The sequence below is a fragment of the Brassica napus genome, chromosome C3 (genome assembly GCF_020379485.1).
Source record: "Brassica napus cultivar Da-Ae chromosome C3, Da-Ae, whole genome shotgun sequence".
Lineage (NCBI taxonomy): Eukaryota > Viridiplantae > Streptophyta > Magnoliopsida > Brassicales > Brassicaceae > Brassica > Brassica napus.
The window spans coordinates 66,046,456-66,060,510 of record NC_063446.1 but is presented as its reverse complement, the minus strand read 5'-3'; the positions used below and the strand labels follow the sequence as shown (position 1 = coordinate 66,060,510).

The 14,055-nt window shown below is 33.7% G+C and overlaps 1 protein-coding gene across 1 annotated transcript; it reads left to right on the top strand.

Annotated features, from left to right (window-relative positions):
- Positions 1–6,341: 6,341 nt before the first annotated feature.
- Positions 6,342–7,509, top strand: LOC106345388 (probable lipid phosphate phosphatase beta). The gene is given in 4 exon segments (XM_013784587.3): positions 6,342–6,919; positions 6,922–7,035; positions 7,038–7,145; positions 7,148–7,509. Coding segments are annotated over 4 exon segments (528 nt in total). The 5' UTR covers positions 6,342–6,840; the 3' UTR covers positions 7,375–7,509.
- Positions 7,510–14,055: the final 6,546 nt, after the last annotated feature.

Here is a 14,055-nt window from a genome sequence, read left to right as displayed (position 1 = left end):
GCGAATACGATTGCTTATCGTTCTTGTATTCATCTTTTACATTCGTTTATTTCCTTAACATCGCTTTTATTTTATCGTTAATGTCAGTCCGGTTTTCCGGCGTCTACAATCTTAACTCAAAATCGGTTTACGTTTAAAGCTCTAATCGGGTTGAAAAACGATTAATAAAAACGGGTTTTGGAACCGTGTTTGCGATTTGCTTTCTAGCACTTCCACGAAACGTTTGTTCTTATCTTATAACTGGGTTTGCGATTTGCTTTCTAGCACTTCCGCGAAACATTTCTTTGTTCTTTTGAAAACGAGTTTACGATTTGCTTTATAGCCCTTCCGCGAAACATTTTTTATTTGTTTCATACAGCTTTGCGGATTGCTTTCTAGCATTATCGCGAAACATTTTTGATAAATTAATGTTATTTACATGAATCGTTTCTATAACCGCTTTCTTAAGCGAGTTTGTAAAACATTCTAAGTCTATACAAAGCGATTTCTGCGAATGCTTTTAAGCGAGTTTGCAAAACATTTTTCTCGAGACTTATATCGAAATGATTTGGTTCAAACACCAAAAAAGAAAATCAATTTTAGACTATTATTTTTTGCTTAAAAATAATATGTTATTTGTTGATTGGAGTACTAATCCGTCTTCATGTTTTCTCTACAGAAAAATGACGAACAATAACAACACCCCCATTGATGTCACAAAAACTCCACTCAACGTTGCAGCCACTGATGCAACTGTGACAACCGTTGGAAACATCACAGCATCAACCGTTGCAGCAACAACAAGCACTATCCTCCCTGCGGGAAATGCTGCTGATGAAACAACTCGCCGGAGTCTATTCGGTGCTGGTCTCTTTCAGACGGGTCCAGTTTCAGCAACTGCAAGTGGTCCGGTGGCAGTTCAAACTCCTCCGGCTGTCCCTAGTGTGTTCACTCAAGGACTGATGCCAGACAAGTTTGATGGCAAAGGCTTCAAAACGTGGTAGAAGAAGATGATGTTCTTTCTGACAACGATGAAGCTGAACAAGTTCATCTAGGAGGACAAGCCCCTTATTCCTTACGGGATTGATGATGTTTACAGTCTCGCAACTGTTGACATATGGGTGCATTCCGACTTCATCTGCAAAGGTTACATTTTGGGTCGTCTCATTGACCCATTGTACTGTGTCTACTGTGAGATCCCCACGGCGAAAGAGCTATGGAGATCACTGGACAAGAAGTACAGAGGTGAGGACGCTGGCTGCCAGAAGTATGTGGTCTTAAAATTCCACGACTTCAAAATGGTGGATTCAAAACCCATCATGGATCAGGTGGAAGCGCTTCAGCTCATTTGCCATGAAATCGCTGCTGAAGGAATGTCCATCTGCGAGACATTCACAACTCTCAGCTTCATTGAAAAGTTTCCTCCAAGCTATGCGGATTTCAAGAACTACTTGAAGCACAAGAAGAAGAAGATGGGGCTCGAGGAGCTCATCATGAGGCTTCAGATGGAATCTAGAAACCGAACTGCTGACAAGGTCACTGCTAAGGGGCACAATGTCAACATGACTGAGCACAAAGGCAAAGGAAAGGCACACGCTAATTCTCCTGCCAAGCCTTCCAAAACTGCTGCAGCCTTGAAGGCTTCTGGAAAAAACTTCAAGAACAAAGGTATTGAGATCAATGCAAATGTGGAGAAGCTCAACGGAAAATGTCACTACTGCCACAAATTGGGGCACAATACTGTTGAGTGTCGCAAAAAGATCAAGGATGAGAAGGCTCAGGCAAATCTCACTGAGGAGGATCTTGTTGCTGTGGTGAATGAAGCCAACATGGTTGAAAGCAACAACCCCATGGAATGGTGGTATGACACGGGTGAAACCACCCACATTTGCACCGATAGGGCGATGTTCAGCACCTATCAGAAAAGTGAGACTCAGGAGAAGCTCAGGATGGGGAACACTACAGTCTCCAAGATTGAAGGACGCAGAAATGTGATTTTGAAGATGACATCTGGATGTGAAGTCACTCTGACGAATGTGAAGCATGTGCCTGACATGAGGAAGAACCTGGTATCGGGAACCTTGCTCAGCAAGAATGGATTCGCTATAAGTTTTGAGGCAGACAAGCTCGTGATTAGAAAGAATGGGATGTATTTGGGAAAGGGGTATGTTAAGGGTGGACTTGTCAAGTTGAATGTAATGACAGTCCCTCCGAAAGTTGTAGCTCCAAAAGTTTCAATGAATAAGAAAGAGCCAGTTGCTTATTTGGTTGAATCTTTTAATATATGGCATGAAAGATTAAGCCATGTAAATTACAAATCTATACAAAGATTAATGAATTTAAATCTAATTTCTAAATGCAAAACAAGTAAGCAAAAATGTGAAGTATGCGTACAGGCTAAGCTCACAAAAACGCCATCACCTCGTGTTGAAAGAACTAACAAACCTCTAGACTTAATTCACATCGACTTATGTGATTTGAAATACATACAAACTAGAGGTGGGAAAAGGTAATTTGTGACCTTCATAGATGACTGCACAAAATATTGTTATGTATACTTGTTACATAGCAAAGATGAAACCTTAGAAAAATTCAAAGAATTTAAACTCAAGGTCGAAAATCAGCTTAAAACAACTATTAAAGTAGTTAGAAGCGACATGGGAGGCGAGTATGATGGTCCATTCAATGCATTATGTAAAGAACATGGAATAATTCATCAAACTACAGCTCCTTATTCACCAGAATCCAATGGAGTTGCTGATCGCAAAAATCGAACTTTAAAAGAGATGATGAATGCAATGTTGCAGGAATCTAGGTTACCCCAGAACATGTGGGGGGAAGCGTTGCTTACCACTAATTATATCCTCAACAAAATTCCACATAAAGTAACTGGCAAAACTCCATATGAATTATGGAAAGGTAATTTACCTTGGTATAAATACCTCAAAGTGTGGGGGTGCTTGGCAAAAGTTGCAGTACCACCACCAAAAAAGGTCACTATTGGACCTAAAACATTGGATTGCATCTTCATTGGATATGCACATAACAGTAATGCTTATCGATTTCTGGTACACAAATCTGCAATATCAGACATTCATGAAAATACAGTCATGGAATCAAGAAATGCATCTTTCTTCGAAAATATTTTTCCATATAAGGAAAAACAAGGTTCAAAACGAACTCGAGAAGAAAGAGACAATGACAAGAACTCAGAAACTGAGACAAACGTCGAGATTTCTATAAATGATATTTCAGAAAATAAAGAAAAAGATGAACCTCGAAGGAGCAAAAGAGCTCGAAAGGAAAAATCTTTTGGTGAAGATTTCCTAATGGTATTTTTAGTAGAAAATGTTCCAAAAACTTTGGCAGAAGCAATGGCTTCACCAGAAGCTCCATTTTGGAATGAAGCTGTCAGGAGTGAATTTGTTTCTATCATGCAAAATTATACATGGTACATAACAGGTTTACCACTTGGCTGCAAAGCATTAGGAAATAAATGGATAATGACACGAAAACCTGGTGGAAAATACAATTCTAGGCTTGTAGTTCAAGGATTCCGACAAAAGGAAGACTTTGACTGTTTTGATACATATTCTCCAGTAACGAGAATAACATTAATAAGACTGATGATATCAATCGCAGCCTTAAGAGACCTAGAAATCCATCAAATGGATGTAAAAACCGTTTTTCTAAATGTTGATTTAGAAGAGGAAATTTACATGAAACAACCTGAAGGTTTTGTCGTTCCCGGACAGGAAGACAAAGTATGTCGACTTGTAAAGTCACTTTATGAGCTTAAGCAAGCTCCTAAACAATGGCACGAAAAATTTGACAATACAATGATGTCAAATGGTTTCAAGATAAATGAATGTGACAAATGCATATACTACAAAACTACCAAAAATGCGTTTGTTTTGCTATGTCTATATGTAGATGATATGCTCATTATTGGAAGCAATAAAGACATTATCAATCAAACAAAGAACATGCTCAAAGGGACATTTGAGATGAAAGACTTGGGAATGGTAGATGTAATTCTCGGGGTTAAAGTTATAAGAAACTCAAACGGAATTACCTTAACCCAATCTCATTATTCTCAAACTATATTAGAGAGATTTAAAAATTACTCTAAAAGTACGGCAAAAACTCCTTTAGATCCCCAAATGCACTTGACAAAGAATTCAGGTGAAGAGGTGTCACAAAGCGAGTATGCACATGTGATCGGACGTCTCATGTACTTGACTAATTGTACGAGACCAGATCTAGCGCATGCAGTAAACGTACTTAGTCGATATACAAGTAATCCAGGTCATACACACTGGAAAGCTATAACGAGAGTACTTAATTACTTGCGCTACACAAAAGATTTTGGGCTTCACTATGGTAAAGAACCAGCAGTTTTAGAAGGATACAGTGATGCTAACTGGATATCAGATTCTAAAAACTCAAAATCCACAAGTGGATATGTCTTTACACTAGGAGGAGCAGCAATATCATGGAAATCTACCAAACAAACAGTGTTAGCCATATCAACCATGGAATCTGAGTTCATAGCCTTAGACAAAGCAGCAGAAGAAGCTGAATGACTTAGAAATTTTTTGGAAGATATTCCTATGTGGGAGAAACCTGTGCCAGCTATACGCATACATTGTGATAGTCAATCAGCTATAACTCGGGCTCAGAGTAATCTTTACAACGGTAAATCTCGTCACATCAGAAGACGACATAAAACCATTAGACAACTTATCTCAACTGGTGTAATCACAATAGACTACATCAAATCGGCTGACAACCTAGCGGATCCATTTACAAAAGGTTTGTCACGAGATGTTGTTGCTAAATCATCAAAAGGAATGAGTTTAAAGCCTATAACAAATGAGGATGCTTGACTGCAACCCTACCTATCATGACTGGAGATCCTAAGATGTAGGTTCAAAGGGAAAACAAAATCAAACTGAATCTAACCAAAGCACTTGAGACAAAGTAGTATCTTCCCAGCTCCTAAGATGATAAAAGTGCTAACAAATATGAGAAGGATAAGCATAAGCTTTTAATGATTCCATAGCCTCCAAAGCGGAATATTACTCAATACTTTTCATGGTCAACAACCTAATGAGTGTGAAATGGGGCCGTTTCTAGGAGAATGAATGCAAGACTATATTCTCTAAGTTCACTCATGAAAACCAGAAATAGTTCAGGGCCACAATGAACACAATAGAGAACTAAGTTCTACGAGAAAATGAATTTGCTTTATGCATGTTGTCTCGGTTTACATAAAACACTGGTTGGTTCAAGACATCATGTTCACCTTCTGGTAAAGTAAACCCGACATATATTAACTATGAGTGGTTCAAGGCTTAAAAATGCCACCAACTCAAACACATTGAATTTTTCGCAAACACTCTCGATAAGTCTGTCTAGTCTAGTCAGTATTAGGATTAGTCTGTCTAGTCTAGTCAGAATTAGAATAAGTATATATATATTTTTTAAGAGTCTATCGAGTCTGCATTTAGTCTGCATATGTTTAGAATTATTTCTATTCATGTGGGGGATTGTTGGGCCAATTTATTAAAGCCTTATGGCTTTATTAATAAAAGGCAAATGGTGAATGAAATGGGCCTATGGGTTACACTAAAAACCCTTGGCTTTAATGAATGGAAATTGCAAAAGTCCCACATCGGGGAAATGTGGTTTCAGAGAGGAGTTTATATATGTTCAGACATATAACATGGTTTAAACGGCTCAGAGAGAGAGCTGGCTCCCCATGCGCGCTCCGCTGCCGCCGTCCGGCCGGCTTGGGCTTGGGCTTGGGCTTGGGTTTGGGTTTGGGTCTTGGGTCTTGGGTCTTGGTGGAGGGCCTCCGGCCCAATAAGAATATTCTTTTTGGACCAAGTTAAGCTCAACATTGTGCCATTCAATACAAGGAAAAACAACATGATTTTTTTATCTAAAACGACAAGTAGTTTGCGTAGAAAATAAAAACGTCATGCATTTTATCCTCTCGAAATTTTTAAACGCGAAAAGAGAGAGTCTTGTGGAAAGAGTTTCGTAACTCAACTTCCCTCGATTTCCGCGAGATTTTCGCCCACGTGCAGTAACTGTTGCTGGAAGTGGGTCTTCTCCGTCTCTTTAAATATCGACTCTCCTCCTTCTTCATTTCACTACGTTTTACATCGAAAACCAACAGAGAAAATCCTTTAGCGTAAGTAAATAATGCGAGAGTGTTTTGTAGAGTTTATAGTTCGATAGGGCGATCACGAGTGAGGCGTGATTCGTCTGCCATGGTTGTATCATGGGACTCTATATTCGTACAGTCTCGTCTCACTAACGGAGCGAATATTTTGAGTTAAGGAAAGAGATCATGTCTCGACTCCATGTCTCTTTGCGAATACGATTTCTTATCGTTCTTGTATTCGTCTTTTACATTCGTCTATTTCCTTAACATCGCTTTTCTTTTATAGTTTATCTCGGTCCGGTTTTCCGGCGTCTGCATGTTGGTATGTGCTCTCTAGTGGGGATGTACTGGAGTATACCTCAATTTGTAAACTTCTTATAAATTAATACAATATAATTTCCAGAAGAAAAACAAAGTAACCATATTACACTTCGACAAATATGAAGAAAATATGTATCAAGTTGAAAAAAAAATGGAAATAAGAAATGAAGCGTAGGAAAATTAGGGGTAGTTTATATGTTTGGTGGTGGTTGTAGTAAAGACTAGGATCCACTACACTTATATGAGCTTAATGAATAAAAGCCCAAGGTAAATATCTCAACGATCACACTTCATTGATAATTCTTCGTCTTTTGTCCACTAAATGTCGTCGTTCCCATATTGCCAAATAATATCTAACGACAGTTATGTCTCCGTCAACGGCAGCGATATTTATCTGTCCAATCTTGGCCGTTGACGCCGCCGTATCCACCGCGATTCACACGGCGGCGATTTCAGATTCTCCTTCCTTCCCTGCCTCCCTCTCCCCTTCCTCCTCGGCCTCCTCCTCGATCTAATCCTCGTTGGAATCATAAAACTAATCTTCCGTCGCGCTCGTCCTTGTCCCCTCAATGTCACGCCGCCGTATCCGCTGACCACTACTCGTTTCCCTCCGGAGACACCTCACGCGTCTTCTTCGTCGCTGCATCGGTTCACTTCTTCACTTGCGTTGCGTCGCATCTGAAGCCCCGAGCTACTCTTTCTTAGACGGGTGGGTCAGGGAGGATCACGGCGGTGTGAAAGGAGAGGTTTTGGTGGCTGTTTGGGTGTGGGCAACAGTGACCGCCGTCTCGAGGATTCTCTTAGGGAGACATTACGTCCTCGATGTTGCTGCCTTCTTGGGTGTTCTAGAAGCACTCTTTGCTCTTAGGTTTCTCAGATTAGAACATATCTTGCTGTAATTTCTATGACATTGTTTTCGATTATAAAGTTTGTACCTTTTTGATCTTGTGTTATATGATCTTAATGAGAGATGAAAGTGTTATTCCCATGTTTAAACGATGAAAGTAAAAAAAAGGCTGAACCTTTCACACTGATGTTCTATCTATCTATCTAACTTCTGTTTGTTGGGTTATATCGAGTTTTGTAAAGATAAAACGAGGAAATAAAAAAGGTACTGGCATGTGGAATGTTGGGAGTGAGAGACCATGACTGATTGATAAGATGTTATGCTTGCCAATATCTGTGGTTGGTTCCTCTGTGGTCTCTTTCTTAGTGTAGCCAGCACATTCTGCACTGTCTGACAGACTCTTTTTGTTTATCCTCTGAAAAGATCACTCGAATCTCTCCCTCTTCAGGCTGCCTTTTGGTTTTGATTGTTTTATCCTTTGTTTAAGGTTGGTGAAAGCTATATAGTAGGCATGGGATTATAGGTTATATGCTTTCAACAGGTTAGAATGTTTAAGGTTGCAGGAGACGCGTGTGAAAATGTGTAGAGAATGATGAGAGTGTATGATTGGAAGAATTGTATATTGACTCTCATAATGATAAAATGATAAAGCTTATACATGTACAACTTATATAGGATGATAAGAATATAAACAGTTTCCTTAACTAAATTTATACATATCTCAATAACGATATTCACAATTATGTTCTATATATTCATGATTCTCTACTCTCGTGGAGTAAACTAGGTGAGTGATAGATACTGTATTACTATCTCCGTTCCCGAAAGTAAGATGTTTTAGATTTTTTTCTTGTTCCACAAAAATAGATTTTCTATATTGTTAAGGTATTTTTTTATACTTTTGAAGAATATTAATTGAGAATATTTGAATTGATTAAATTTCATTGGTGGAAAGTTATTGGAAAGTGTATAATAAAGTAAAAAATAATTTAAATTATAATCATTTATTAAATTTTTAATAAACGTGCATACTAAAATCTTACTTTCACTAATAACAGATTTTTTTTTTAAATAGCTATGATTGAAGCTTTGATGAAAGGGTGCTTTACTCCAAGTCTTTTTTGAAGCTCAGTATTAATGTGATTGATTGATTGTGACATCAAAAACTCGCTGAATTACCGCTGACAGAATTTGTTACGTGCCAGCTTTTACGACAGCATTCCTGCAGTAAACTCTGTTGGATTAGACTGAGAAAACAGAGTCAAGCTTAGATGGCCAAGGATGTATGAATCCCCAAACCGACCTTCTCGCGGCAACAATCTCTCTTTCTTGGATGGGTTCTTGGTGTTAACCAGATAAACCGGATACCAGAACCAAATGGCTATGAGTTTGGAGTGCGAGTAGGTCATTTACGAGGGACTGTAGTCAATTATGGGACTGGTATGTGTTGTTTTCTTTGGTGTTATTATAAGCAGTAAATAATTAAAGTGCGGTACAGTCTAACTACGTTTCATGCGGTATGCGGGATAAATGCGAATTTGATAGAAAAGTAGTGAGGGTTTTGATAGAAAAGTAGTGTAATTTTGATAAAAAAATAATGCGGTTAAATAGAAAAATAGTGCGGTTTTAATAGAAAAACGTAAAATAAATATATTAATAAATTTAGAAATTAAAATTTTCTACTTAGTGATAATGTTGTAATATTGTTTTTGTAAAATAAACGGTGTTGTATTTTTTGATTGATAAAAAAATTCTCTAAAAATATTTGATTTTTAAGATTATGTTTAAATAGTTAATGTAAAAGATAACAATTTGGTATTTTAGTAAATTGTTTTGCTTAAGATATTTTAGATAAATTATTTTGCTTAAGACATTTTATCACATATAATCCAGGTTCTAAAACGCGGCCGCACCGCCCGATTAAGCGGCGGGGAAACGCTAGGCGGAGGTTGAGCGAGGCGATTTCGTCTTGTTCGGCCAATAACTCGGAGTCGTCAAAAAAAAATTAAGTTTTTGAGGTTTTGAGCTTATAATCGAGTTCTAGATGTTAAATCTATAAGTATTAAGTATAAACATCAAAAAAAACGCAAAACAAACGGATGAAATCGGTGGAACAAAGCTGTGGCGGCTCTGCAATTAAGTTTGCGAAACCCTAAAATATATTGGGGGAAGAAGATGATTAAATTTACAACTATGCCATTAATGAAAAAAAGGAAAAAAAAAGCAAAAAAACGGAGACAGGTATCGAACTCGCGAACTGTCACTTATATTTAAGCTTCAGAAACCACTTTGCCACAGATAATATCATTACCAGAAATGGAAATCACATATTCATATCTATAATTTATCAGAAAATTGAATATTCATTAAAAATTAATCCCCGATTAATCAGCGATTAATCCCCGATTTTTCTCCAACTCGCTAGGCCCAGACCGACCGCCCGACTCACGCCTAGCGCGATTCAGAACATGGCATATAATATATAACATATGATTTTTTTCTTGTATTTTAACGTGTCAACTTTCCTCTTGCAATAAAATTGTAACTAGTTCACTATACTTTTAAAATAATTTTGAATACTTTTGATTAAACAATAATAAATAATTATGTGGAAAAACTTACACACTCACAAACCGCACCATAAATGAAGAGGGATGAAATATGCGCGTCTTTTCTAAATCATTGAGCAAACAAAAAAGTTTTATTCTTATTTTTATTGTATGCGTTATTTGCTGCAATTACGTCTTTTTAGTTACATATTGTTTGAGTGGGTAACAATGGCACTCGTGTTTTTCATAAATGGTGTATATATATAGAGAGAGAGGGAAAACTGTACACACATATATATATATATATATATATTTGAAATTTTAATATATTTGTAAAGGACCACTGAGAGATTGGATTTTATAATAGCAGAGAGAACCTGAAGCACAGAAAAGGTCAGAACTCAGAAGTGATGACTGACTTATTTTTGGGTTTTATAGACTTTTTATTTTTACTTTAACCTTTAATTTATTATGTTCATCTTTGTCAAAAAAATTTCTTCCTCACAAAATATATTAGATTAAACAAGAAAGCGTGTTTATCAGTTTGGTTGTTGCAAGGCAAACTGAACCTTGCTCCTCCACTGCTGACCAGAGTGCCGAGGTTCGGACCATTAAAGATTTTCAATTTAATTTTTTTTGTAACTAGATCAGCACGTCCAGGCAAATATTTTTTATAAGTAAATATTTATTTTGAATAAATGGTACTATATATTTTTACCATATACCCAAATTATATAAATTTTTTAAAAAAGTTTTGAACATAATGATTTTATTGTTTATGTTGAGAAAATTTATTTTATTTTTTAAAACGTCAATTGTATCACCCACATTTTTATCATATATTTATTATATTAGATTTGCATTAGGCTATTATTATATGAAAATATACGTAAAATAATAAATTTACATATTAATTTATACTCTATTTATATATTATATAAATTGACAATTTATAATTTGCAGTTTAAATAAATATAATTTCATATTTATGAAAATATGTTGATTTACTAATCTAGTAAATTTGACGGAATAACCCGTAAAAGCTTTATTATAGTTATATATAGTTAAAAAAATTATTGTATTGTTTTAATTATTTTTATATCTTAATAATATTAAAAATTGAGATAAAAATATAATTGATAATTAGAAGTAATTCGTTAGGTAAGTTTGATGCTTGTTTTACATGACAAAAAGACAATTAATAAATACTAATTTGGTATTTATGTTAATTTGGTTTCATTTTATCAGGTCGGATACGGTTCCGATTTATCGATTTAGTTTATTTGTCCATCTTTATATTTTTTCATGTTTATTAATTAATGACAGACATCATTCCACATTAATTCGTTAATTCCTGTTTAACATACACAAATAAACACTTGTCCACACTAATTTTTTTTGTAATATTATTAGTTAGTTATTTTAACATTATAGTTTGAAAATCCATCTAGGTATGTTTTTATGGTTGTTTTAAATGACAAAAATACTGCATGATCTTTTTATCGTGCGATTTTTTATATTGGTTGTTCTATTCTGGTCTGGTTAACTAGACCATTTCAAGTTTGAGTAATAAAATAGTCGTTCATTGTAAACAAAATGACAAAAAGAAAACAAATGCTTAAACTTAGGAATGCAAAACCCGTTGAATTATTATGGTAATAAAATTAATAAAATAGTTAGAATAAGTGAACAAAGAAAATATTGTAATAAACACTTAAAAATAAACAAGTTCGGTTTTGTATTTCAGTTTTAATATAATAGATAAATATATGAAAATCGGTATAATTATGTTTTATGGTTGTTTTAAATGACAAAAAGACAATAAATGTTTAAACTTAAGAATTTTTTTTTTTGTAAAGTAAACATAGGAATTTAAAAGCTGTTGAATTATTATGGGAATAAAATAAATGAAATAGTTAAAATAAGTGAAAATAATTATAATAAAATATTTTAAAATAAACAAGTTATGTTTTATACTTTTGTTTTAATAGAATAGATGCTGATGAACCAAGAACGTTATGGTTACTTAGCAACCAAAGCTCGTCTGCATTGGATCACCATCACATGACTATTGTTTTTGTTGTTATTGGTAAGAATCAAAATCGGGTACACAAAACCAAGCCTTTTCTAAAAAAAAAATAGGAACTGGAAACATATGTACACATATTACATATATACATATATATTATATATGTTAAAATATAAGATAATAATATTATTAAACACAAAACTAAAAATATATAGTTCTAAATTAAAAATAAAAATAAAAAATTGCTATTCATTTTAAAAATTTATATCAAACAAATCAACTTCAATTCATATTGTGAAAAACTAATAAATTTAATTTCTTAAAAATATTATTATCCACAAAAACTTATATAAAAATAATTTGTTTTACAAAATAATAATTCATACTATTAGTTTTAATATTTATTCTTTTATTTTCGTATTTTAATATCATTAGTTTTAGATTTGTATATTAAATAAAATATAGATTAAATATAATTTTGTATTAAAATAATTAATTTTTATAATAGAAGCAAAAAATTCCAACAAAAAATTGTAAGCTTCCAACCTATTTTTAAAAATATATTTCATAGAGCATTTTGGAAGAAAAATTCCTAAAGTTTTCATAATCTTTCCATTTCGATTCTTATTCCGAAACGGAAAGCGTATATCCAATTAACTTTCAAAGCTTTGTAGCTTTTATATTCATCACTATCCATATAACAAATTCCTAAGACAATTCCATAATTTGTGAATGAAGATGAATTACACAATAGCACAAGAATTCTTGTAAAGTTTGAATATTTTGTTAGTTTATTTTATTGGTGGATTGATTTTAAAAATTATAGTAAAGTCCATTGCTGTTGGTGTGAAGATTTTTAAAATTTATTCAAATCTATTGTTATTCAAAAAAGTTTAGTTATTGTTGATTCTTTAACTCTAACTAACTCTTGTGTTATTGGGAGATGAATTCTTTACGTTTTTATTAATAAGCCACAACTTTTAAAATAACATGTATTTTCAAAATCTATATAATAAAAAAATTAAGAATCTATATAATAAGCCACAACTTTCAAAATCATATATATTTTATATAATAAGCCACAACTTTCAGAATCATATATATTTTATTACCTTTTTCATTGTTTAATTTTCCTTTTCTAATGATGTTTTCATGATTAGATAAAATATAAAATAGCATGAAATTTTGTAGACAAAGTTAATTAATATAGTTAAAATTGTTAATATATAGTATTCATCTTATCATATTAACATAAATATAAATAAATATATATTATATATATATATATATGTATATTCTTATTTTCTTTTTAACAGATAAATATTTTCTACAAAAACTATTAGACAGGCTCAGTTTTATTTTCTTCTTCAAAGCTACGCAAGGGACAAGCCGTACATAAACAATAACTATTGGAATCTTATTTTCACTCTTTACATTTTATATTTCCAACTACATTTTATAATTTGAAACCAATCCAGATTTGGATTAATGTTGGAAGAGAAGTTACCAGGAAGTTCTTGGTAGGAACTGATTTGGACATACTGGTATTTGTTTCCTCTTTATATTAGACGCCCCCAATACCCCCATGTATATACAATAAGATAAAAAAAAAATTAACTACAAAAGCTGGTTGGATTAAAGATTTTAAAACTAAAGGAATTTAAATAATTTTATTAAGGCCTTTAAAACATATTAGATCGCTTTACACCAAAAAAAAAACATAGTTGATCCCAATTCGCAAGTATAATATTTCTTTGTTATGCATTTACTTTTGCCAAAGATAATAATATAATATGCAGTATATCCTCTCTTTCAGTCATTAGACTCATTACTCTATAGCCTTTCTTGACAAAAATGGAGATTTGAACTCTGGATGAAGTATTACTCTATATACAAAATACCGATATATTCCCACTTTTAAGCAAAAGTTCGTAGCCACAATCGCAACCAATCACTCCAATAAAAAGAGTAAACAAAGTTAAAAAGATGAGCTAATTCGCTTATTAAAAATGATTGACTAATTTATAGAAGGTTCTAGTATTTAGTTCATAGACTGAAACTGTCTATGTTCTAATACAATGTTGTAAAACATAACTTCGGTTGTTTGGATGATCTAATAAGTGAAGACTGCGTCATCCTATCATGTGCAAATTGA